Consider the following 25,440-nt stretch of genomic DNA (forward strand, 5'->3'; position numbering starts at 1 on the left):
CAAACAGATTCTGTCACTAGCCTCGTGAGAACTGCCGTAGTCTGGGTGGCAGTTCCACCTGCAGTAGTCTGGGTGGCAGTTCCACCTGCAGTAGTCTGGGTGGCAGTTCTAGCGAGGCTAGTGACAATTCTGTTTGGAGCGGCACATGAATGCTTTAAAAAAAATAAAAATTGTAAACTGAAAATACGGGAAAATAAAAATATGGGATGACGCCGGGACAGAGTGGTAAAATACGGGACTGTCAAAGCCAAAACGGGACACTTGACAGGTATGTCTCGGATGCATCTAAGCATCTAAGGGTGCGGACCCTGTTTGGTGTGTAAGCAGCACAAAGTGGCTTTTATGCCACTCAGAAATGGCACCTTGTGGCAGCTGCTACATAATCATGGCACTTGGTTTGGCCAGTGCTACTTGACTGTGGCATCTAGTGTCCAGAAACGCCACCTACCTCTGCTGACAGGCATCTAAAGACTCGTTTGGTTGACTCTGCGTATCGGCCACTCACTTAAATCATCCTGACGTGCAATTTGTTGTATTTGTTGATATGAAGATAATTTACAAACAAATGTTATGAACAATGTTGGGTGAAAGATACTAGCTGACAGCCAGCTAGACAGCTCTAAATTACTACTTCAGAATACTGTTTGACGATAACATAGAATTTAGATTATTGGGTAGGTGAATCTACAGTGGTAGACAGTTAACAAAATCACTGTAAAATTTAAAGGATTTATTATTATAGACCATGTTTAATCAGTGAATGCTCATCCACGCCATCAGTATAATTAAATCCACTGCGGACAACCAGTAGTGAGGAAATAAAACAAGAACATGGAGAAAAATCTGGTGACAATCAACACTGAATTAAAAGCTGCTGCATTAACCACCGAGTGGCTCCTGCAGTGAATCAGCATTAAATTCAGCTGCCCTTCAAATTTACATTCTTTGGGCACATGGACAGAGGTTTTAATTCAGATGAACTCAAATATTTTGGCACAAAATCAATTCCAAATTTATTTATATAGCGCTTTTTACAACAGTTGTCACAAAGCAGATTTAAAAGTGTCTGAGTCCAAGCGCCCAGTGAGCAAGCCAAGGGCGACAGTGGCAAGAAAAAACATGAGCATGAGGAAGAAACCTTGAGAGGAATCAAAACTCAGGGGGCAACCCGTCCTCTGGCAGACGCCGGTCACCATGACAACAATTAGAGAGATACATAAACAAAGAGTGATAAATAATTCTCATCTTTGTGTGTATATATATACATGTGTTCTCTATGTAATTCTTATTCAGTCCTAAACTTGTTGATGGTTAGTAATAGCCATAGCATGGCAGAGATATAGCCATAGCAGGGGGAGATTCCAGGCTGGTGAGAGGGGCCAGGGCAGTGGATGGATCCTTCAACAGTCCACAAGATATAAATGCAAAAAGTGTAATATTGCTGCTGAAAATTTCCAGACTAGGACAGACACAAACATAGGAGCATAACCCTATTTTGGTTCGTGTAAAAAGCCAAATTTTTGAAGGCAATCGAGTCACACAGTCGTGTTGACATCCAGTCTCAACACATAACTAGTGCATCCAACCGCTTGCGGTTTTTCTGCATATTAACCAACCAGCAGCTATTTGATCACTGATGAAGACGGTCCATTACGGTTCTCCTTCCCGGTGCTACCTAGCCGCGATGGTGCTTCTCTTTTGGCGGAGCTACTCAGAGGCTAGCTTGCCAATGTACTGACAGTTAGCCCTCTTGTGTGAACTTTGAGATTCGTGGGTGTTTTCCTCTTGAGAACTATTCCATATATTTTTTCACCTGTTTCCTCTACAAGACATGTAGTCTTTCTAGTCAAATGTAAAAAATCCCATACAGGACTCGCCGTTTTCTCCCAACTTTTGTTTTCGTAATTTTGCAGGCTAGCATGGCGTGCAGGAGCTCTAAACAAGAGACGTGACGGACCATGAGGTGTCATACGCTTCTACCAGGTAATATGAAACTTCTAGTGGAAAAAAATCGATTTCATATCAGTCCACAAGACTTATAAATAAACTGACAAACACGAAAACGAAGGATATCCTATCTATAATTTCAGAACGTTAGTTTTCTAAACATGTAATATAGTTACAGTTAGTTATCGTTTTTTTTTCTTTTAGTTACTGTTATTATTTATTTCAGTTACCAAAAATGTTTTTTTCAATATCAGTTTTTGTTTTTTCGTTCGTTTTCGTTAACGATTATAACCTTGGTCCCTTAATGAGTCCCGGACCCTATGGTCAGAGGTGCTGCACCTACCTTAGCAACTGAGAGGAAGTGGACCCCTGCCACATCAGTGACACAGGCCAAGTCTGCCCTCCAGCACCGGGACTTAGTGGGCCACGTCCAACAAGGAAGAGCAGGATTTGGCCTAGGAGCCATGACACCTCTCTGGCAGAAGGCAACCACAGCTGAGCATCGCACCTTGATAGTGGAGGAGGTACGGCAACAAGGAGAAGCAGCCAGACACTCCAGAGCTGTGGCCCAAGCCAAACAGGGTCACTGGATGAAATGGGAGGGGGTCAAGAGGAAGAAGCTAACATGGAGTGAGCTCTGGGGCATGGAGTCCAACCGGCTGAGCTTCATCATCTGAGCCACATATGATGTTCTGCCCTGTCCAACTAATCTGCACCTGTGGCTTGGGAAGGACCCATTTTGCTCAACACTCAAACACATTCTGGTTGGCTGCAAGACCAGCTTCACTCAAGGCAGATACACTTGGAGACATAATCAAGTTCTCAAGAGTTTGGCCGACAAAATAGAGTGCAAGAGGGTATCAACTAACAGCAAGCCAGTCAGCATCCAGAATGCACACAGTCACCAACTACTGTTTTTGCGAGAGGGGGACAAACATAGGGGGGGCCCCTCAAACAATGATCCGTCCCCACTGAATGCAGCCAGGGACTGGCAGATGAGAGTCGATCTGGACGATCTGGCTCATCTTTCCAACAGAGATTGCAATGACAACCCTGCGTCCAGACATTGTCCTCTGGTCTAATTCCTGTCAGCTCACCTACATCATTGAGCTTACATTTCCCTGGGAGGATGCCCTTGAAGTGCAAGAAGCTGTGCTATGCTGAACTTGCAGCTGAGCCAGAGGACTGGGGAGATAGGAGCTCCTTAGGGAGACAGCAGTCAGGGGGGAGGCACACATACAAGCCATCAAAAAAACTGGCGAACACTGCAGAAAGAACAAGCCATTGGCTATGGCTGAAGAGAGGTGATACCTTCTGGGCTGCTAGGCACAGCTAACAGTGGGACACACCCAGGCCTGATCAACCTGTGGTGGGCCTACCTCAGCAGAGGGTGTATTGTGTTAAGAGGCCGAATCACCCGGTGACGCTCAGGTACACAACTGACGATGTGTCCCAATGCAAAGCTGTGTAGTGCCCACCAGTCCTACAAATGGTGAAATACTTGGGATATTTATTACAGAGTCCTTTCAATGAATCCATGACTGCGGAGATATAGCCAATCCAGGGTGGTGAAAGGGGCCAGGGCAATGGATGGATCCTTCATCCACAGCTGGTTAGGCAGGAGGTGGCTGGCCCAGGGTGGATATCAAGAAATGCTTATGTTTCCTTGTCTCAGTATTTCTCGGGTAGGAGGGCAGACATTTGGAAAAAGAAAAGAGGCAAAATTAGCTCTGTACGAGATTATATGCGGGACAGAGGAAAGTGAAACATTTCTGAAGTCTGGCAGCAACTCCGGCATTAAATTACTACAGCCTAGCTAAAAGCTCAGAACCAGAAGTTAACAGTGTGGTACTTCACCTCTACAAATTCCTTCCCTGTGCAGCCAATAAACTAGAGCTTCTCTTGACTACAACTGACTGTGGTTTCTTGATTTGGAGCTGTTCTTCAAGCTCATAGAAAGGACAGAAGGGTGGACTTTGCTTAGACTGAACAAGATTTTAGAACCTTACATTAATGTTGTCATCTCTGCTTAGTCCTCTTCAGAGCCATAATGGAACTTGGGTAAGCAGAGAAGTCTAGTGGTCCCACTTCTTGAATCTTCTTCCGGAAAATTCTAAACCTTCCAGATAGTAACCCCTCCAAATAGTAAAACCCCCAGATAGTCCTGAGTCTATTCCATGGCCTGTGCAAAGTTGTCTGGTATACCTCCAGCATTAGAGAATAACGCCACTGTATTTTCTAAATCTAATAACCAGAGGCAACTCTTTCCATGAGACATTTTCTCACATTGATTAATTTAATAGTCAGTAAAGTCTTGTCAACTGCTAAAAAAAAATATGACAAACTGTGGACAGAAGCCACACCCTTGACTTTGACCACCAGACTACCACCATCTTTATTCAGAGCATATTCACACTGAGCTTCACGCTATACCCCACCAGCAGGGGTAGTTCCTTTAACAGGCTTACTCCTGATGGTCTTCTTGTGTATACACTTAACACTAGAAGCGCCGCGCCTCATTTACATACTTATACCTAGAAGCGCGGAGGGCCGGTCATCTGACCGATTTCACCACCTCCTACTAGCGCCGTGTTGTTTTCACCTACTTAAAGCGCGCCTCGGGCGGTCAAAAGACCGCTGAGTCTTTACACAGGGGAGCTGGTACTGACACATAATTAACGCTAGATGGCGTTTTGCACAAAAGGAAGAATGAGCCGCCCAAACAAAATATTCGTAATGGTGACATTTGCACGTAACGTCAATATGTTAACAAATTAATGTGACTAAACCTTTTAGAATCAGTGCCTTGTGATCTTGTTCTCAGTAGCTTTCATATTGCATTTCCTGGTTTGTGCGAAAACGTAAATGCAAAATATAGTTTCAGTTTTGTTTCTTGGTTAGTGTAATAGTTTGCTTGGTTAGTGTAATAGTTTGCTTATTTGTCTGTGTGTTATTCTGTTGGCATATATGTCACTATATTATCATGTACGTTCGCCACACCACTAACCCACTGGCCCGCACCCCCACTGTGAAGCGTTCACGTCTTTTGTCTTGCTAATGAAACAGACTGCGCTGCAGCCTTCCACCCCCACATCCACAAAAAGCTTGTTCGATACTCAGAGTAGCAAAGTGAAGCCCGTAGACCGAGCTAAAGCAAGTTTGTTTGTATACTCAATGTTACGCCATTTCAAGTTTTAATGTCTAAAAGTTGTGTATGTTAGTGAATTGTAGGCTATGGTGAACATAACAAATCTACAAATAAATGTCTATAATGTTTTGTGTTAGACAAAAGAACAAAAAGCATAAATAGGCAAAATAATTACAAAAATATCATTATAAAAGGTAGGCTATGTACCTTTGCGTAACAAAACGCAAAATTATTAAAATGATACGGATGGCTTCACGAATATAGTTGCCTCTGCCCTCTCTAATGTTCACTTTTTTATCTTGCCGTATTGTGTTGCCGTTTCAAATGAGGTGTTTGATCGGTGAATAGCCGATGTGTGATCCCACGTCCTAACGACCGTGTTATCACCGAGCGTTATCACCATTCGGTGATTTACATGTATCGTATATTGCATAAGTTTCGTTCCCCACCTCAAATTAAGTTCCATTTATGTAGTGAATTGTGAACTTGAGAATAAACCTCCACCGCTGTGGTTAATGTTCATGCACTGTTTGAACAATATTTATTAATTACAGCCAGGTTTTGGAGGTTGTAGAACACAGCTACAGGCCAACAACGGGTGCATCCCATCTCTCTTTAGCGTATATTGAATAAGTTTCGTTCCCCACCTCAAATTAAGTTCCATTTATGTAGTGAATTGTGAACTTGAGAATAAACCTCCACCGCTGTGGTTAATGTTCATGCACTGTTTGAACAATATTTATTAATTACAGCCAGGTTTTGGAGGTTGTAGAACACAGCTACAGGCCAACAACGGGTGCATCCCATCTCTCTTTAGCGTATATTGAATAAGTTTCGTTCCCCACCTCAAATTAAGTTCCATTTATGTAGTGAATTGTGAACTTGAGAATAAACCTCCACCGCTGTGGTTAATGTTCATGCACTGTTTGAACAATATTTATTAATTACAGCCAGGTTTTGGAGGTTGTAGAACACAGCTACAGGCCAACAACGGGTGCATCCCGTCTCTCTTTAGCGTATATTGCATAAGTTTCGTTCACCACCTCAAATTAAGTTACATTTATGTAGTGAATTGTGAACTTGAGAATAAACCTCCACCGCTGTGGTTAATGTTCATGCACTGTTTGAACAATATTTATTAATTACAGCCAGGTTTTGGAGGTTGTAGAACACAGCTACAGGCCAACAACGGGTGCATCCCATCTCTCTTTAGCGTATATTGAATAAGTTTCGTTCCCCACCTCAAATTAAGTTACATTTATGTAGTGAATTGTGAACTTGAGAATAAACCTCCACCGCTGTGGTTAATGTTCATGCACTGTTTGAACAATATTTATTAATTACAGCCAGGTTTTGGAGGTTGTAGAACACAGCTACAGGCCAACAACGGGTGCATCCCATCTCTCTTTAGCGTATATTGAATAAGTTTCGTTCCCCACCTCAAATTAAGTTACATTTATGTAGTGAATTGTGAACTTGAGAATAAACTTCCACCGCTGTGGTTAATGTTCATGCACTGTTTGAACAATATTTATTAATTACAGCCAGGTTTTGGAGGTTGTAGAACACAGCTACAGGCCAACAACGGGTGCATCCCGTCTCTCTTTAGCGTATATTGCATAAGTTTCGTTCACCACCTCAAATTAAGTTACATTTATGTAGTGAATTGTGAACTTGAGAATAAACCTCCACCGCTGTGGTTAATGTTCATGCACTGTTTGAACAATATTTATTAATTACAGCCAGGTTTTGGAGGTTGTAGAACACAGCTACAGGCCAACAACGGGTGCATCCCGTCTCTCTTTAGCGTATATTGCATAAGTTTCGTTCACCACCTCAAATTAAGTTCCTTTTGTTTTGATTTGTGTGTCAGCTTCACACAACTCAACATTCAAAACACAGCTTAGGTGCAGTCTTTGCACATTTGCCACAGACCAGTCGCTTACATGTCTGGCAGATGTCATACGTTTTGTTCCCTGAACATCTGCCGACTTGGCATTGTTTTCTTTTTGAGGGCGGGCAAGGAGCTTCAGGTAAAATTCGCTTTTGTGCCACTGCCCTAGCCGCTTTCGCCATTTTCTGCTGTGCACACAGCTCCTTTACCAACTCGAGAATAAACCTTCGTCTGCTCAGGTTAACGTTCATGCTTTCAAGCAAACTGTGTTGCTGTTCGATCGCCCAAACCGAGCTTTCAAGCAAACTGTGTTGCTGTTCAAACGCCCAAACCGAGCTTTCAAGCAAACTGTGTTGCTGTTCGATCGCCCAAGCAGAGTTTTCACTCAAACTGTGTAGCCGTGTCCCGACGAATTTATAGCTCACGTTGCCTCATGAATGCTATTGTGAATAAAGTGTTCATAACAGCACCGCCCATGCCATCATCTCAGTTTCGCTCGCAAAGGTATGCATTTACATACGTAACTTGCATTCTGCTTAATTCTTTTGTAATGCCAGTGTGTCAAAAGCAGCCATACATAATGTATGTATCTAACAGCTAGCCCTGGCGAAGAGGGATTATACCCGAGAGATCATTTCTTTGAGATATTGACTTGATAAGTAGGCTAATTACCATTCGCAGAATTCCTGCAAACTACTAAAGCATTTATTAGGCAAAGCAAGACGCTCTCACGGTTTGAAAACCATTGATGTAAACTTATATATAGTATATATTAAATAATATTAATAAATAAAGTATATATTTTAAGACTTTGGAAAGTGAAACACTTTCACTTTCGTTCAACGGACGAATTCCGTTTTGTCTTTACACAATAATCAGTTTGAACTTTGAATAATTTAGTTTTGAAAACTATTGATCTTTATTTAGTTATACTAAATATTAAATGACATACGAATCTTTGCGACACCCGCTGGCAGGAAAGAGAATCACAGTCTTGAAGTGTAGGCGACGACGACAATATTACAGAGATACGAGCGAAATCGATTGAAACTAGCATGTGCAGGGTTTCTTTTAACAATGTAAAAATACTAGTTTATTAAAAGGACAATTCTGGGAAAAGTCATGAAAGGAGGGTTCTGAAATTGGATCCAGTGCAAAGATATTATTTTTTGTGCTGCTGCGGTCAAGTGACCGGTGCTCGGCGCTTCTAGGTATAATTAGGTCGACCAGAGGCGGCGCTTCTAGTAGACGTCACAGCGGTCAAATGACCGGAGCTTTGGCGCTTCTAGTGTTAATCACATGGATAGAGTTTTTAAAAGTTATAGTTTGCAGGTATAGTGTGTCTATACCAGGCGTACTCAACTAAATTTGTCCACGGTTCAATTTTGGCAAATACCCGTGACCTGAGGTCCGGTGCGGCGGGGGTGGCGAACGCAAGTTGTTGAGCGGGGGGGGGTGGCGGCGAACGCATGTTGTTGAGCAGGGGGGTGGCGATCGTAGTTAATCAGGAATGAGTTTGGGTCCTGACCACCAGTTGAGTACCCCTGGTCTATACCCTCATGGTTTACACCAATCACATTACGTAAGCCCCCTGCCAGCACTGGCAATATTTCGTTATCCTGTTGTGATGTGTTCGCCCTTCAGTTGGGGGGGGGGCATTAGGAAACCCAACACCCGAGGGTAATTTGTCTATATACAATATGTCTATACATGTCTTTGTACCAGTTGACTGCTGGTTATTGTATCTTTCATTTGGATTTGTCCCAGGCTTTACGCTGATGAATGTTATTCATTACATCCTCCTTCCCCCCCCAGACTGGAGTGATTGCTTCATTTTTGTTTGCACTCCCTCACCCATCAACACAATCACTTTATGAAGTTCATTTACGAAATTCACATACATCTGGCAAATGCTGGTCGTGAGTGTTTCTGTATCATTTCATTGGCATTTTTCCATTTCATTGTGTTCACTAAATTTTAAATGTTGTACACATCACGTCATGCATTATTTTTTTGAGCCGAGTCACAAGGGTCAAAAATCATTACAGTACAACAGTTCAATAAACCGTTATTTAATATATGTAGTGCATCATGCCTCTGCAGGATAGATACTGCAGGGTTACATATTTTAACATGATGAGAATAGGACTAACTCTTGTAGACAGGACACCAGTGAAGATGAAATTCATCGAGTTCTGTAAGAAAATAGAGCAGTTAGTAGCAGTAAAGAAAAAGAACGGAGGTTCTGCACAGTGTCCTTGCTGTACAAATTTCTGTAATTCATGTTACTCACTACACTAATGACCATAAGGAGTGAGCGTTAAATCCAAACCCTAAATATAAATACCCTCACTCCCTGGGGGTGCATAGACACTGGTCTGTCTGAGCCACATTTGACAAACCCCTCACAATGTACCATATAACCACCCACGTACCAACTCCAAGCAGAAATGTTAGTTGCTGTGTTTAAAAGAAAATGGAAATATTTGAGCATTTTGTATGCTATATACCAGAGGTCACCAACAGGCAGACCGCGGTCCGGATCCGGACCCAATCTCATTCCTGATTAACTGGATACGGACCCAGAATAAATTGTTAAAAATATATGTCTATTATGACGGGAGAATTAATTTTAAACCGGAGCATTTATTTCAGCGCTATTGAGAAAAAAAAAAAAAAAAAAAAAAAAAAAAAAAAAAAAACACTCCGTCACGAGTGTTACGTCACCACCCCCCACCCCCCCCCCCCCCCTTTTCAACAACTTGCGTCGCCGCCACCCCCCCTCCCGTCCACCGGACCGCAGGTCAGAGCTATCTGCCAAATTTGGCCTGCAGAACAATATAGTTGATTACCCCTGCTATATACCATCAGATTTCAGTCTGGCTAAAGAGATGCAAAGTGTGAATTCATTTGTTTAAAATCATATCAGGAAAAACGATCAACACAATTGGCATAATTGAACAGGAGAAAATGGAGTGAAAGTAGTCACTCTAGTGCAACAACCAACAAGTGGCGTCTTGAGCAGTGAAATTATACTTGGGTGATGAAAGAAACTCACAGATAATCCTGCAGGAATACCTAATGCTCAGGTACTTGTAGGTGCCGACACAGGGGTCAGAGAAGACAGAGTTTGTGGCAGGGACCACACAACTGCTCTTGCCTTCACACCTGTGGAGATAAATAGCAGAATTCTAAAAACGGAATGAATCTACAACTTTTTGAAAAGCTAATTTTTTGCCTCTCCATTTAATATCATTTTTGTATTATCTTTCACTTGTGCTCTTCATTCAGGGACTGAAAAATTGGCACTGTAGTGCAACTATTTTTAGATTTCTCTCCTAGAAATCAATAATGTAAAAGTAAAATACTTTGACTTCAGGGTAGACTCACCTATTTGTAACTTCAGCTAATGTGTTGTTTCCATAACACTTAGTATTGGAGATTTGACTCCTGGGTCGCCCAGCAGAGCAGGTGGTGGAATCAGTTCTGCCAAAGTTAGCACTGAGGATATCCAAAACACCGGCTTCTACAAATGAAGCAGTTTAGTACAACAGAAATGTTTACTGTGTCTACTGCACAGAAATCACTTCATATAAGCAGTGCTCAGAGATCACAACTACTGAATAAATACTGGGTATATTTGGAAATCATTCTCTCAAGTTTCCTTAAAATGTAAAAATTATGTATCTAATTTCCAGACGTGTGGACTCGAGTCACATGACTTGGACTCTAGTCCGACTTCAGTCACTAAACTGATGACTTGTGACTTGACTTAGACTTTACCTTTACTCACTTTGAATCGGACTTGAGCTTTAAGACTTGAAATCCTTATTTTAACATAACATAGAATCACATAACTGGATCATTTTGTATTAATGGTGCTGTAAAGTGTGAACTGCTCAGCTCAGTTTATCCGTAAACTACAGGTGAAGTTCTGCAGCCAATCGGAGAAGAGGGGGAGGGGGGTAGCAGCGTTAAATTTGTGCGGAGAGGACAAGCAACATGCTCCCAAAAATGATCCTGTTCAATTATAAAGATTATGCTGTTGTGAATAAAAGAACTGCAACATGCAAGACATGTGGAATTAGGATAAGAGATGGAGATGCAGCCACTTCAAACTGACATTTGAGGCTGCACAAACAAGAGTAAGTCTCTATGTTTATTTAACAATGCTATAACGGTTAGCTAGCTAGCTGGGATGTGATAACTCAGGGGTCGAAAATTAACTGTTACAGGGGTCCACATGAGCAACTTGACTTGTCAGTGGTCCGCATCAACAATAATTCGAAAGCAGGGACCGGGGGGGCGCGGGTGTAGGTGACGACGACAATTGCGACGACATCTCACTCAAGCGAACCGAATAGCTCAAACGCCTAGTTAGTCTGACTAACTTAATATACTAATAATCAACTGCATCAATTGTGTTAAATATTGAAATTACATCTGGTGACTTGACTAGGACTTGAAGTTTAAGACTTGGGACTTGTTACTTGCAACTTAGTGACTTGTTCACATGTCGTAATTTCTGACAACTACTTCAACTGTCATGGAGATCAGAAGTGCATCACACCCACCCAGTCACCTCTGGGACAACCAGACACTGGCATTCCCAATAAAACAATCAGTTTACTTCAGCACATTGAAAAAACCACCTGCTAGAATTGTGTCATTAATTTATGCCCATGTCACTCATACTACATCAACTACACCGAATTCCGGTCATGCTTTGCATACAAAAAACTGCTTTTGTTCAAAATCCCTGCATGGTCTTGCTTCTCCGTACTTAACTGGACCCCTCCCTTTGGGCCTGTGAATACGTAGTTCGCGTTCACATATGTACTTCCTGTGTGGTTGTACATGTTCACACATCTTGTCAGTCTAATGTGTCAGGGCTTAAGAGTTGTGTATATATTGTGAGTCTTGTCCTGTGCTAGTCTTTGTGAGTATGCTATGCGTTTGCCTTAGGTGTTGTATGTGGTGTTACATGCGCCATATTGGTTATAAGAATAAAGCTACATGTTTATGGACCTAGTCCGCATCCTGCCTCATTCCTCGCACCATGACACCTACATTTACTTCTCAAAGTCCAGTTGATTTAAAGGTACATTCTATGCTTAAACATGCATTAATATTTGACAATCAATTATCTGGATAATTTATCTATTAAGAGATTAATTAATTTCTCTATTATATTTGACTCTCCATTAAATGATATGTAGATTTGTAAAACTAAATTAAACCTAGACATCATAACACAATTTTCCTTGCTTTATAGTTGGAGTTAGTGGGGCAGTGACAGAACCTTGATTTTATGAGGGGATACTAAAAGGAGATTGTACAAACCACATTTCAGTGCAGCATTACTGCCCTCGCAGGTCACACTGGTGTCTGCAGGACACATCACAGCAGATTGTAATCAACCAGATGTTTCTGTAAGGCATGCTACTGTAGATAATAGTACAGAGGATTAGTTACTGTATGAAGGATTAATTACTTACAAACTGGGAGGCAACGATAGGAGACGGTGAGGTATTTGGAAATCCCAATACATGGATCATTGAAGATGGTGTATGAAGCATGTACAGTACAACTGGTTTTCCCATTACACCTGTGAGGTAAAGTGAGGTGTTACCAAGAGCTCTTAAGAGCACTTGAGCAACACAGCCTCAGATCAGAAAAACAATAAAAAAAAAAACACATTACTCTGCAGCCACAAGAGAGAGTGTGTTGGAAGCATAGCAGTTGGTGTTAGCCAGGATGAAACTGGGCAGCCCAGTTGAGCAGGTTGTAGAATCTGTGCGCCCGTAGTTAGCATTGATGATGTCAACCACATCATTCCCTGCACAGACACACAGTGAACAGTTTGGAGCATCGACCATTTTGAAAGTATAATTGATCTGCAGTAGGTTTCTTATGGACGCACAAACAATCAGTATTGACCAAATAAAGATGAAGGAGGGTGATCTCACCACAGTCCAATGTGCTGTAGCCATCCTCACATATTACAATGACACCTGGTGGAAAGTGACAAAAACTGCATCAGGACCTGGACGTCTACCACCCTGCAGAACTGCAGGATTAAGATGTCACTCCAATAAGTAGGATAATTGTTCAATTAGGACAATGCATCAGGCGTGTAAGAATCAGAACTCTGCAGCACAGCAGGTGTTCAAAAGGTTTACAACAATATGGTAGATGTCAAACTTGGCAGACTATATCCGTTATACTTACGGCCTTGCATACAGGTGAAAGTTGTGTTGTAGTACTTGAACGTTCCCAAACACGGGTCTGTGCTGCCAAGCTTATCAGTCTTAAACTCACACTGTCTAAACCCATTGCACCTGTTTATTACAAAGGATATTAAATGTCAGACGTGTTGGGTGATGGACTCTTACAGCTTGATCACTCTGTATGATGGAACAAAACTATCCAACATCAAAGGAATAGTAACAGTTTGATTACCAGTCTTTTGTTAGATTCAGATTTGTCTGGGGGTATTCCAATTATTCATCTAATTTTTACCAAAGTCTCAAACCAGCATTCCATATTTTCAGTAATATTCATAAGAGGTATAGAAAAATAAAATACTTGCTATATGCCATGTATGTTTGTTGTACCTAGCAGAGATGATGGGAATATTCAAGGTACATGCGGTGTTCTGGGTTTCAGAAGCAGGACGACCAACACTACAAATGCTTTTATCTGTCCGGCCATATATTGCAGACGTCACATTTATTACTCCAGTGTCTGAAAGTGTGGATACAAATGTGGAGTTTATTCTCTGCAATGCTGAGAGATTGACTAAATCCTTTAACAGTATGAACAGTCACATTATGTCAAAATAATTCATAAATAAAATGCTCATTGTACTGATAAGCAACCGTATTTATGTGTTCTACATTCTTTATAGTTTACATTTACCACTGAAAGAGCGTACAAAATCCTATAAATTTCTAGAAGTTAACATTGAAGTCCTTACATAAAAAAAATGTATATGGTTCAGTTTGTTGCTGAGAATAACTTACCACAGCCGAGGTGCTGGACACTACCATAACAGGTTATTTCATTTTCTGAAAGAACCAACAACGATAGACATGTACATTAATAAATGACACGGTAGGCCCGTCCACCACCTCAGGGGAGATGCCCACTCCTACACACTCCAGCTCCTGTACACCCTGTAGTCACCCTCCTCCTGATCATACACACCCGTAACCTCATCATCGCCTCCTCATTCCAGACAAGGATTGTGACTGTCGCGTGTTTTGCGCCTCTAGTAGTTATTTAGCGCCTTTTCCTTTCATTATAGTGTTGTGCTGTTCATGCCTCTTATGTGAATATGGACATTAAAGAACACAGCCCAACCCTCACATCCTGCTGTTTCTGCCACTTCAGCACAATAAAACTGTTAGAATTGTTAAGACAGACTAAAACCCTGCCATGATGGTTTCTATTTTCTTATTTTTTATATAATATATGCACATATATGCACTCATCTGATAATGTGCAGAAATTCATTGATGCAAACAAAGCATTGGTGCTTATTTTTTACCTGCATAAACAAGCAAGCCAGGAGCCATCAGCACTGACAAAAGAGAAAGACAAACAGGCAGTCCTTAAACCTCTACAAATCAGTCCTTAAACCTCTACAAATCAGTCCTTAAACCTCTACAAATCAGTCCTTAAACCTCTACAAATCAGTCCTTGCATTCAATGCAAATCAGTGTTTTACTTGGACCAACAGATCATCCTTGGAGTCCTGCATTGTTTGCTGGAGGACGTCCTGCACTAAAATGTGCAAATAAATTTCAGCTTGGTTCTGATTACCGTTTCTCTTGTTGAGATGCAAGGGAAAAGGTTGAGCATCATACATGGTTAAAACTTACAAGAGAGTAGAGTGAGCTTCAGGACGAACATTGTTCTGGGCTGGTGGTGTCAGAGATGCAAGTGAATATCCACGTGTTGAATCCACTGGAGCCGAGCAGTATTTATATGCTGTAAATCAGAAAACATTTGGTAATTAACAAAGATTATTGTGGCATTGTTTTCTGTTCCAGGACATTGTGTAAATGTGGTATGGGTACAGTGCTGCATTTATTCTATTACATTATAGCAGACTGTTGACTCACTTGTTTTATTGTACAACCCTGTTTCTAACTAATAAGCCTGTTGTCATAATCCATCAGGTACTCTGACCTAGGGACACAGGCAGTGCTACACATACACCAACATGGACTGCACCTGTAAAGCTCCCAATCTCCAGATTATGCTCCAAGTGTGCTAGCTCACCACTTAATTATGTTGTACATTGATTAGCAAATTCAGCTAAAATACAGCTAATAGGAAAATTACATTTTTGGTGCACTGGGTCCCATCTGTGGACACTTTGCATGAATTGTATTCAAAGATGAAGGAATTGCATACAGCAAATGCAGACATTGTGAATGCATGTTGGAGAAAATGCTGGACTGTTCATGAGAATGAAAAAGTGGTGCATAAATGGGATGAATTCAAAAGGCAAGAACAGCTTATGAAATTAACAGAATGAGCAAACTGGTTAATTTTCCTGCTTTTGAGCTGACAACACGTAATTCCTGAAGGTATAGTCTGAAATGAAGTTCAGTGTGTGCTCAAATAGCCTGTTCTTTCAGGAGAAATTGATCTGGACACTTAAATTTGGCAATAGAGTTTCCTTACTCTCCAGCAGATCAATCAAGATTAACCTGGCCTCATCACATATGCCACATTGCCATAAAATCTTTGTTTAGTGCTGCAAGAAATCAGAAAAAATAGTTTGTAACTATTCTTGAATTGATATAAACTGTTCAAATTTTGTTCCTCTCTACATCATATCTACAAGTACTTGTTGAGCAGCATTTGAACCATCTGAGAGACTGTTTTCCAGTTATCAAGATAACTACAAAACATTACTCAACTGACATTCATCCCAGATTTTTAAAAAGGTGTGTCACCATGGATGCAGCAGGAGGTGAGGGTAATGCAGTTACATTTTAATTGTCCATTAAAACAAACAAAAAAACTCACCAAAAGCAAAACTCACCTGAACCGCTGAGAAACAAAGGTTAGCAATCAGAGCATAATCTAGTCAGGCAAAAAGGTCAAAACTTCATTCAGGGCTGGTATCAAGAATACTCAGTACAAAATGGCGGGACCTGTGAGGGTTTTAAAGAAGAGGGATCATATGCAGCAGGTGTGCGCAACTGATGAGGGGTGTGTCAATATGTGGGTGATTGAGAGTGAGGGAGTGGCACTGCAGAGGTGTGTCTTTGTGTGGGTGTCTCCCCTGTGCTCGGAGGCCGGCCTTCCGTGACAAAAGTGTATGTGGATTAAGCTAAAAAAAAGTTTTGTTTTCTTTTTTAGAATAATGGGCATTAAAAATTGAACTTGAAAAATATTTTGTCTTTGGTAAACACAGTAAAATGTGTAAGTGTTGCCAAAACAGAACAGGAGTAAAGACTCTGTATCAGAAGTAAAGAAAATGACTTACCTGCAAGACATATGCAGAATCTCAGGCTTATTAATGTAAACTATATATGTGCTTCTAGGTATTACCTTATTAATCACTGGACTGGTATTAGCAGACAAACTCTTGTTCTTCCTCTACGTTTGTAACCAAGTGTCTGTGTATGTTGTTGAGTAGTACTGTTCAGAAGTAACGTCAAGTGTCATGTGATATGATACAATGTTCTGTTTTTGTTGATGAAATCTCAATTTTAATAAAACGTGTAAAAGCTTTAATGTAGTACAGTACCTGTGGAATACATTGGCTCCGCCCCCTGTCAATCATTCATTACCGTAGTTTTCCCTTCCTCTATGTTCACCTATCCTGGTCCAGTCTTTCTTTTCTTACATGTAATCTGTTTCACCTGTGTCCTGTCTCTACCTTCGTTTGTCAGGTATCTAGACCTATTGTTTTTTCTCAGTTGCTGTCTGGTTTTTTTTTTTTATGGCGGACCTCCCCGTGTTTCTCCGCTACCCTGAATTTATTTAGGCTGCTATCGCCTCTCGTCTTGTAGTTTCTGTTCCTGTCATCTTTCTCTCTTTTTCCGTAGTAAACTTGACATTCTCTCGCTCTGGTTATGCTATTCTTGGTGTGTCTAATTATCTCTATGCGTGTGTAGTAGTTAGGGTTTTGTGTTCGCTTGTATCAGTTGTTCATTCGTTAAGTAGGCTAAAATGAAATGTGGGTTTCACATGGTTCTGATTGAACTGAAAGTGGCCCTAATCTAAAAGTCAAAGGTCTGGTGGGCCCTCTTCCTGTCTCTGCTCTAAATATTGAGGCCCCTTTCTCTCATATTTATCAATATATATGATGTATGCAAATATATAGGAACCTAGTCTTGCATTAACAAACTTGCATATATAGGTGTGGTGACCTAAAGCTCTGGAGAGAAAGATTCACATTGGCCCGAGACCTCTCTCAAGCAAACCTAGGGTGCATGGTTTGATGCTGTTCTTTTTGTACTAAACTTACTAAATGACTAAGACCGTGTCAACAGAGACTTCTTCATTAATCACAGCATTGCTACAGAAGAAGACACAAAATGCAAACAAATGTAGAGCAAAGCAAACTCACATGTGGCCAATCACAAAACATCTCAGAGGTCATTGGGAGGTGCGTCTTTCTGCCATGTTTCCTGTAAGGGTGCGGACCCTGTTTGGTGTGTAAGCAGCACAAAGTGGCTTCTATGCCACTCAGAAATGGCACCTTGTGGCAGCTGCCACATAATACGGCACTTAGTTTGGCCAGTGGCATCCAGTGTCCAGAAACGCCACCAACCTCTGCTGACAGGCATCTAAAAACTCGTTTAGTTGACTCAGCGTATCGGCCACTCACTTAAATCATCCTGACGTGCCATTTGTTGTATTTGTTGATATGAAGATAGTTCATAACATTTGTTTGTAAATTATGTTGGGTGAAAGATACTAGCCAGCAGCCAGCTAGTCAGCTCTAAATTACTACTTCAGAATACTGTTTGACGATAATGTAGATTTTAGATTATTGGGTAGGTGAATCTACAGTGGAAGAGAGTTAACAAAAACAATCAATCAATCAATCAAAGTTTATTTGTATAGCGCTTTTAACAACTCAAGTTGTCGCAAAGCAGTTTTACAGGGTTTACAAGGTTAACAATACTATGGGTCCAGAACCCTAATGAGCAAGCCAAAGGCGACAGTGGCGAGGAAAAACTCCCTATGATGGTGGGGAATAGGAAGAAACCTCGGGAGAACCAAGACTCAAAAGGGAACCCATCCTCCATTGGGCGGCCCGTTAACACACAAATACACAAGTCACACATAATTCACACAATCAGACTAGGTAAAAGGTAGAATTGAAAGTTCTGGGTTTTGATATTGTCACTGTAAATGTCTGTTGATGAATGCCAGGCTTTCATTCCGTGTCGGAGCAGTGATGCTGGTATTGTAGGCTCCGACTGCAGTGTTACTCCCCAGGTGAACCCCGGTATCAGCACATCCACCGGCAGCCAGACCATCCCCCAGGTGCCTGTATCCAATCGTCTTGGGTAGAGCCATGCAAGAAGATAGATAATACAGACTGAGTGGACATGAATTTAAACCACCGTTGATTTAAATGTACGTAGCTCACGTGCCAGTGATCAGCATGTTGCTCCGGCAGACTAATCTATAGCAGCATAACTAAAGGGAGGGGTTCAGAGGTGACCACAGGCATGAGGGCTCACTGAGACATTGCTTTCCAGTCAAGTCATAGTCACAAATAGAGTGATGCCAAGACACAGCTGGATGACAGCATCAACATCTCAGATCACCAGAAATCTCAACGTCTGGGGGCCCCCAAGCCCCTACACCTTACAAGGGGAATTTTAGCTGAAGGCTTGACTAAACAGGTGAGTCTTAAGTCTAGATTTAAAGATTGGAACTGTGTCAGAGTCTCGGATTGGAGCTGGAAGGCTATTCCATAATTGAGGGGCTTTAAAAGAGAAAGCTCTGCCTCCGGCTGTAGTTTTACTAATTTTTGGAACTACGAGAAATCCAGCATTTTGGGAGCGCAAAGGGCGAGATGGGTTGTAGTAATCAATGAGTTCACTCAGATATTGTGGGGCAAGACCATTTAACGCCTTATAGGTTAACAGGAGAACTTTAAATTCAATGCGATATTTAATCGGCAGCCAGTGTAGTGCGGCGAGAGTGGGACTAATATGATCGAATTTCCTAGCCTTGGTTAGGACTCTAGCTGCGGCATTTTGTACAAGTTGTAGCTTCTTTATGGACTGTTTAGAGCATCCAATTAGAAGACTATTACAGTAGTCCAATCTCGACGAGACAAAAGCATGAACTAGCTTCTCTGCATCAGCTAATGAAAGTAAGTGTCTCAGCTTGGCAATATTACGTAAATGGAAAAAGGCAGCCTTAGTGACATTGCATACATGTGTGTCAAATGAAAGATCAGAATCAATAGTGACACCTAAACTTTTTGCAGTAGATTTTGGTGTTACTGAAAAACCATCTAGGGTAAGGGGAATATCAGCCCAATTGCTTCTAACAGCTTTAGGCCCAAGAATCAGTACCTCAGTCTTGTCAGAATTTAGTTTAAGAAAATTAGACGCCATCCAGTTTTTAATATCCTGGACGCAGTTCTCAATCTTGAGAGTTGTGGTGGTATCATCTGGATTAGAAGATATATACAACTGAGTATCATCTGCGTAGCAATGGAAGCTAATACCATGCCTACGAATGATAGTGCCCAGTGGTAGCATATATAATGAGAATAATATGGGGCCCAGTACAGATCCTTGTGGGACACCATACTTTACTTTAGAATGCTCAGAGCATTCGTTATTTACTAGCACAAATTGGTAACGATCTGTCAGGTAGGACCTGAACCAGGAGAGTGCTTGACCTCTTATGCCAATGAGTGTCTCCAGTCTAATAAGTAGAATATTATGATCAATGGTGTCAAAAGCAGCACTGAGGTCTAGCAGTATGAGAAACGAAATGTGTCCTTTATCAGAGGATATTAAGAGATCATTCAGTACTTTAGTTAGTGCTGTTTCAGTGCTGTGATGAGCTCTAAATCCAGACTGAAATAACTCTAAGACATGTTCTGTCTGTAAGAAGGAAGAGAGTTGTGAAGAAACTACTTTCTCTAAAATTTTGGATATGAATGACAGATTAGAAATTGGCCTATAGTTGGACAGTTCTTGTGGGTTAAGTCCAGGTTTTTTAATTAGCGGCTTGATGACTGCAAGTTTAAATGAACTGGGAACGTAGCCCAGGCTCAGAGAATAATTTATTATAGTAAGCAACGGTTCTACATTGCTGTGCAGTAATTCTTTAAGTAGTTGGGTTGGTACAGCATCTAGTATGCATGTGGAGGGTTTAGCAGATTTCACCAGTGAAATAAGCTCCTCACGACCAATTGGGGAGAAGGACTCTAACAGGGCATCAGAGCTGACCAGACAGCTGTCAAGGTGCATTGGCATGTTGACAGGCTCTGAGATAGCACTACTAATGTTTTCCCTAATTTTATCAATCTTATCATTAAAGAATTTCATAAAATTGTTACTGCTACACTCTAGTGGAATAAGAGAATTGTTTTGTTCATGACTCCTCGTAAGGCTGGAAACAGTTTTAAAAAGGAGTCCTGAATTGTTTTCATGTTTTTCTATTAAGGCCGATAAGTATAAGGACTTTGCCATATGGAGGGCATGCTTATATTCAATAAGGCTGCTTTTCCATGATAGTCTATACACTTCTAACTTCATATTACACTGTACAATTTAAAGGATTTATTATTGTAGACCATTTTTTATCAGTGAAAGCTCATCCACGCCATCAGTATAATTAAATCCACTGCGGACAAGTGGCACCGAATTTGTAGGATTTGTGCAATTTTATAACTTTTTTATAACTTTCATTTGTTAATTGTGTGTTAGGCTAGTTAGAGCTTGGACATAATAAAAGTAGCTTTGTAATGGTTTCAATTATTAGCCTAGCTATTTTGCTTAGCCTGTAACCAGTAGTGAGGAAATCAAACAAGAACGTGGAGAAAAATCTGGTGACAATCAACACTGAATTAAAAGCTGCTGTATTAACCACCGAGTGGCTCCTGCAGTGGATCAGCATTAAATTCAACTGCCCTTCAATTCACATTCCTTGGGCACATGGACAGAGGTTTTAATTCAGATTAACTCAAATATTTTGGCACAAAATCTATTCCGAATTTATTTATATAGCGCTTTTTACAACAGTTGTCACAAAGCAGCTTTAAAAGTGTCTGAGTCCAAGCACCCAGTGAGCAAGCCAAGGGCGACAGTGGCAAGAAAAAACATGAGCATGAGGAAGAAACCTTGAGAGGAATCAAAACTCAGGGGGCAACCCATCCTCTGGCAGACGCCGGTCACCATGACAACAATTAGAGAGATACATAAACAAAGAGTGATAAATAATTCTCATCTTTGTGTGTATTTATATACATGTGTTCTCTATGTAATTATTATTCAGTCCTAAACTTGTTGATGGTCAATAATAGCCATAGCATGGCGGAGATATAGCCATAGCAGGGGGAGATTCCAGGCTGGTGAGAGGGGCCAGGGCAGTGGATGGATCCTTCATCCACAGCTGGTTAGGCAAGAGGTGGCTGGCCCAGGATATCAAGAAAGGCTCATCTTTCCTTGTCTCAGTAATTCTCGTGTAGGAGGGCAGACATTTGGAAAAAGTTAAGAGGGAAAATTAGCTCTGTACCTGATTATATGCTGGACAGAGGAAAGTGAAACTTTTCTGAAGTCTGGCAGCCACTCCGGCATTAAATTACTACAGCCTAGCTAAAAGCGCAGAACCAGAAGGTAACAGTGAGGTACTTCACCTCTAGAAATTCCTTCCCTGTGCTGCCAAACTAGAGCTTCTCTTGACTACCACTGACTGTGGTCTCTTGATTTGGAGCTGTTCTCCAAGCTCATAGAAAGGACAGAAAGGTGGACTTTGCTTAGACTGAACAAGATTTTAGAGCCTTACATTAATGTTGTCATCATCATCTCTGCTTAGTCCTCTTCAGAGCCATAATGGAACTTGGGTAAGCAGAGAAGTCTAGTGGTCCCAGTCGTCAGCCACTTCTTGCATCTTCTTCTGGAAAATTCTAAACCTTCCAGATAGTAAAACCCCCAGATAGTAACCCATCCAAATAGTAAAACCCCCAGATACGAAACCCTCCAGATAGTCCTGAGTCTATTCCGTGGCCTGTGCCAAGTTGTCTGGTATACCTCCAGCACTAGAGAATAATCCCAGCTGGCACACGACCGACCTTCAATGTTGAAATGTGAAATATGGTTGAAATACTGTCTGTTGTTGTTTCAACATTGAAACAACATTTAATGTTAAATTATTGTGCAAACGTTGAACTATTAATGCTGAATCAACGTAATATCTTCAACCTGCCTTTGTATTACCATTTCAAGTTCAAAAAACACAATACAATAAAAAAAAGTACAAACAACTGGATGAGGGTTTTGAAAAAAGGTATTAATTATTGTTGTTATTATTATTATTATTATTAGTAATAATAATAATATAATTTTTATTTATTTATTAATTCGTCCAAAAACGTAGTCAAAAACAGGCAGGTATTAACCAAGAAGACAACATCAGGCAATGAAACAGTTTGAAATGTTTTGAGGCAGAAACAAAACTTCGCAATGACAAATCAACAAGTTTAAATAGTGCAGGAGACAGTATTGGACATCAGGCAGAGCCACTGTGAGTCTTGTGTGATGACTCGAGGGATTCTGTCAGTGTCGTCAGTGATGCAGGCGGAGGTCGTGAAATGTAAAGGTATGTATGTCCTTTTTATTCTTTCTTCTTACATAATATGCACGGTATTATAGCGTATCATATATAGGGTGACCAAATGTCCGTATTTCCCGGGACATGTCCGTATTTCACGTCCTGTCCCGGGCGTCCCGGGATATTTTTTAAAACTGTGGAAATGTCCTGGTTTTAAAATTACGTTAATCGGGCCATCAATTCTACAGGCACTAGGACCCTGAGCACGGCGCTGTATGACACGGAATCCCTGAGCCTCATCAGTTGAGCCTCATCATACTCAACTGGCGGAGAACCAACAACTTACGTTCGCCAACGTACGTTCCTGGGAGAGTTTGACATTTTTGCTCACTTGGCATCTTGTAAAGTTAGGTTACGTTAAGTAAAGTCAAAGTTTAGTCAATACCTGAGGAGCATAATATTATTAATTACACATAGAGTTACTAAAACAGGCGACCCCAGTAACGCTAGCTGGTTAGCTTTCCTGGCTAGGTGTTGTGAGGATGCCTGACTAGCTAGCATGAGCAATTAGAAATGAGTGGATGAAAATTCAATATTTTTACAAGTTTAGATGTTCGTTCATTAAAAATTGTTGGCACTGTATACAGAATGTACGATATTTATGATGTTTGTTTTTCCTCTTTAGACACTGTTCTCAGCACACACAAAATCATACAACAGGAGGCAATGGACACGATGGCTAAACACCTCAAGTATGCACTGGAGAGGTTGGTTCTCGGAGAAGAAATTTACAGAGAGAATAAAAAAAATTAAATTGTTCTTTTTTCCATTATGGCATACAGTAGGGGTGTGTTAAAAAAATCGATCTTTTGATTCAAATCGATCTTCATTTGAATGATTCAATATCGATTTATGAAACCTGAGATCGATCTTTAGAATTAGCCAATTTTCCCCACATATGCGTACCGTTTTATTGTATCGCGTTTTATCTTGCGAGACCATCCTTTTTTCTCGAGCACCGGCACTTGGCTGGGGTGATCAGTTAAGCATGGCTGCAGCAAGAGTAAAAATGCCCAAGAACCTGAAGGCAGATGTATGGTTACATTTTGGATTCAGAAACCATGATGGTAGGGAAGAGTTGGATAAAAGCACAGCCGTGTGTAAACTGTGCAACATGGAGGTGAAATATTGTGGGAATACCACAAATCTGAGAAATCACTTAACGCGACACCATCCTGATATTCAAAAAACGCCAGAACCCAAACAAACTCCACTAGAGAAGGCATTTGCGATTAAACTATCTACAAGTTCTCCCCGTGCCAAAAAAAAAACCCAAAGTGCTTAAATTCCACCTTTTAAAGGTGTATGAACCCTGCAAATATGACTTTGTTCATTGCGCTGAAGCCCGGCGAGCGCGAAGTTACAAAATTCGAGACGTGCACGACCTTGTGAAGCGCACAGAGCCACCGCGATTACGTCGTTTTCGGCGCGTGGACCCTCACGCGACGCGTCAAGTATAAAGCTGTGAAGTTTTCTCAACAGCTGACAATATTGTTACTGCACAAAGGAGCTGTCTCACTCCTCAACATGTTGATCAACTCCTTTTCTTGCAGAAAAATTTGACAATCTCCAAGATGTCAGAAAGCAGTCATGAATAAATCTTAGTTATTGGACCATAATGTTTACAATATTCAGAACTATGTTCATAAATGTTTTTGTTACATGTTAAAAAAAACTTAATTTGATTCAGAGTTGTGATATAGGGGTAAGGGACATCTCTGACCATGCAGGTGTATATTTAACATTACATTTAGACAACAAACCCAAAGAGACCCTATGGAGACTTAACACCAGCCTTCTGAACGACCCTCTACTCTTAAAATATATAGAGAAAGAATTTGAAGAGTATATGATTAATAACAACAATGGAATGGTAGCGCCCAGCGTGTTGTGGGATGCTGCAAAAGCTGTTATTAGAGGCAAACTTATAATGTGGACAGCTCGCAGGAAAAAGGAAAAAGAAAAACAAATGAGAGACCTAACTAAAACATTAAAACACCTGGAAAGTAAACATATGATACATAATGAAATCCATGTTTTAAACCAGATTCAAAACATAAAGCAACTTCTAAATAATTTATATGAAAATCAAATGGAGCAGAAATTGAAACTAATTAAACAAAACTATTATGAGAATGGCCCATTTTTAAGAAATTTAAGAAATTATTGGCGTGGAGATTACGTAAGCAGCAAGCAGAGAGATTTATACGGAAAGTAAAAGATCCCCAGACTAACAAATTATGTGACAAAATGGAAGATATACAACACTCCTTTGAAAAGTATTACACAAAATTGTATGCCCAACCTATAGCAGCCGAATTACAAGACGTGTCACAGTTTTTGAGGTCTTTAGATCTACCATCAATAGGAACTGAACAAAATAGAATATTAACTCAGGAGATAACAGAGGAAGAAATAGGTAAAGCTATATCAAGACTAAAAACTAATAAAATGCCAGGTGCCGACGGTTACCCATCGGAGTGGTATAAAACCTCTAGAAAGATAATAATACCGTTACTTAATGACTGCTTTAATTATGTTCTTAAGGGGGGAGAACCCCCTTTGTCTTGGAGACAAGCAGTGATCTCAGTAATACCCAAAACAGGCAAAG

The 25,440-nt window shown here is 40.8% G+C and overlaps 1 protein-coding gene across 1 annotated transcript; it reads right to left on the minus strand.

Annotated features, from left to right (window-relative positions):
• Positions 1–9,045: 9,045 nt before the first annotated feature.
• LOC143493259 (rhamnose-binding lectin-like) lies at positions 9,046–16,182 on the minus strand. Its single transcript, XM_076991565.1, has 13 exons — positions 16,051–16,182; positions 14,876–14,984; positions 14,542–14,574; positions 14,015–14,059; positions 13,607–13,736; positions 13,221–13,330; positions 12,959–13,003; positions 12,693–12,828; positions 12,488–12,597; positions 12,333–12,377; positions 10,380–10,515; positions 10,048–10,157; positions 9,046–9,184 (listed from the first exon to the last, which is right to left on the minus strand). Coding segments are annotated over exons 2-13 (933 nt in total). The 5' UTR covers positions 14,907–14,984; positions 16,051–16,182; the 3' UTR covers positions 9,046–9,182.
• Positions 16,183–25,440: the final 9,258 nt, after the last annotated feature.

The sequence above is a fragment of the Brachyhypopomus gauderio genome, unplaced genomic scaffold, assembly GCF_052324685.1.
Source record: "Brachyhypopomus gauderio isolate BG-103 unplaced genomic scaffold, BGAUD_0.2 sc83, whole genome shotgun sequence".
NCBI classification, from domain to species: Eukaryota; Metazoa; Chordata; class Actinopteri; order Gymnotiformes; family Hypopomidae; genus Brachyhypopomus; species Brachyhypopomus gauderio.

Bases quoted from the DNA above. Each gene is read 5' to 3' on its own strand.
- LOC143493259 (XM_076991565.1), bottom strand. From the start codon at position 14,906: ATGTTCGTCCTGAAGCTCACTCTACTCTCTT. The intron at 13,004-13,220 runs GTAAGTATAACG...ACTTTCCACCAG, and splicing joins TTTCACCTGTATGCAAGGCC to GTGTCATTGTAATATGTGAG. The intron at 10,158-10,379 runs GTGAGTCTACCC...TTATCTCCACAG, and splicing joins TTAGCTGAAGTTACAAATAG to GTGTGAAGGCAAGAGCAGTT.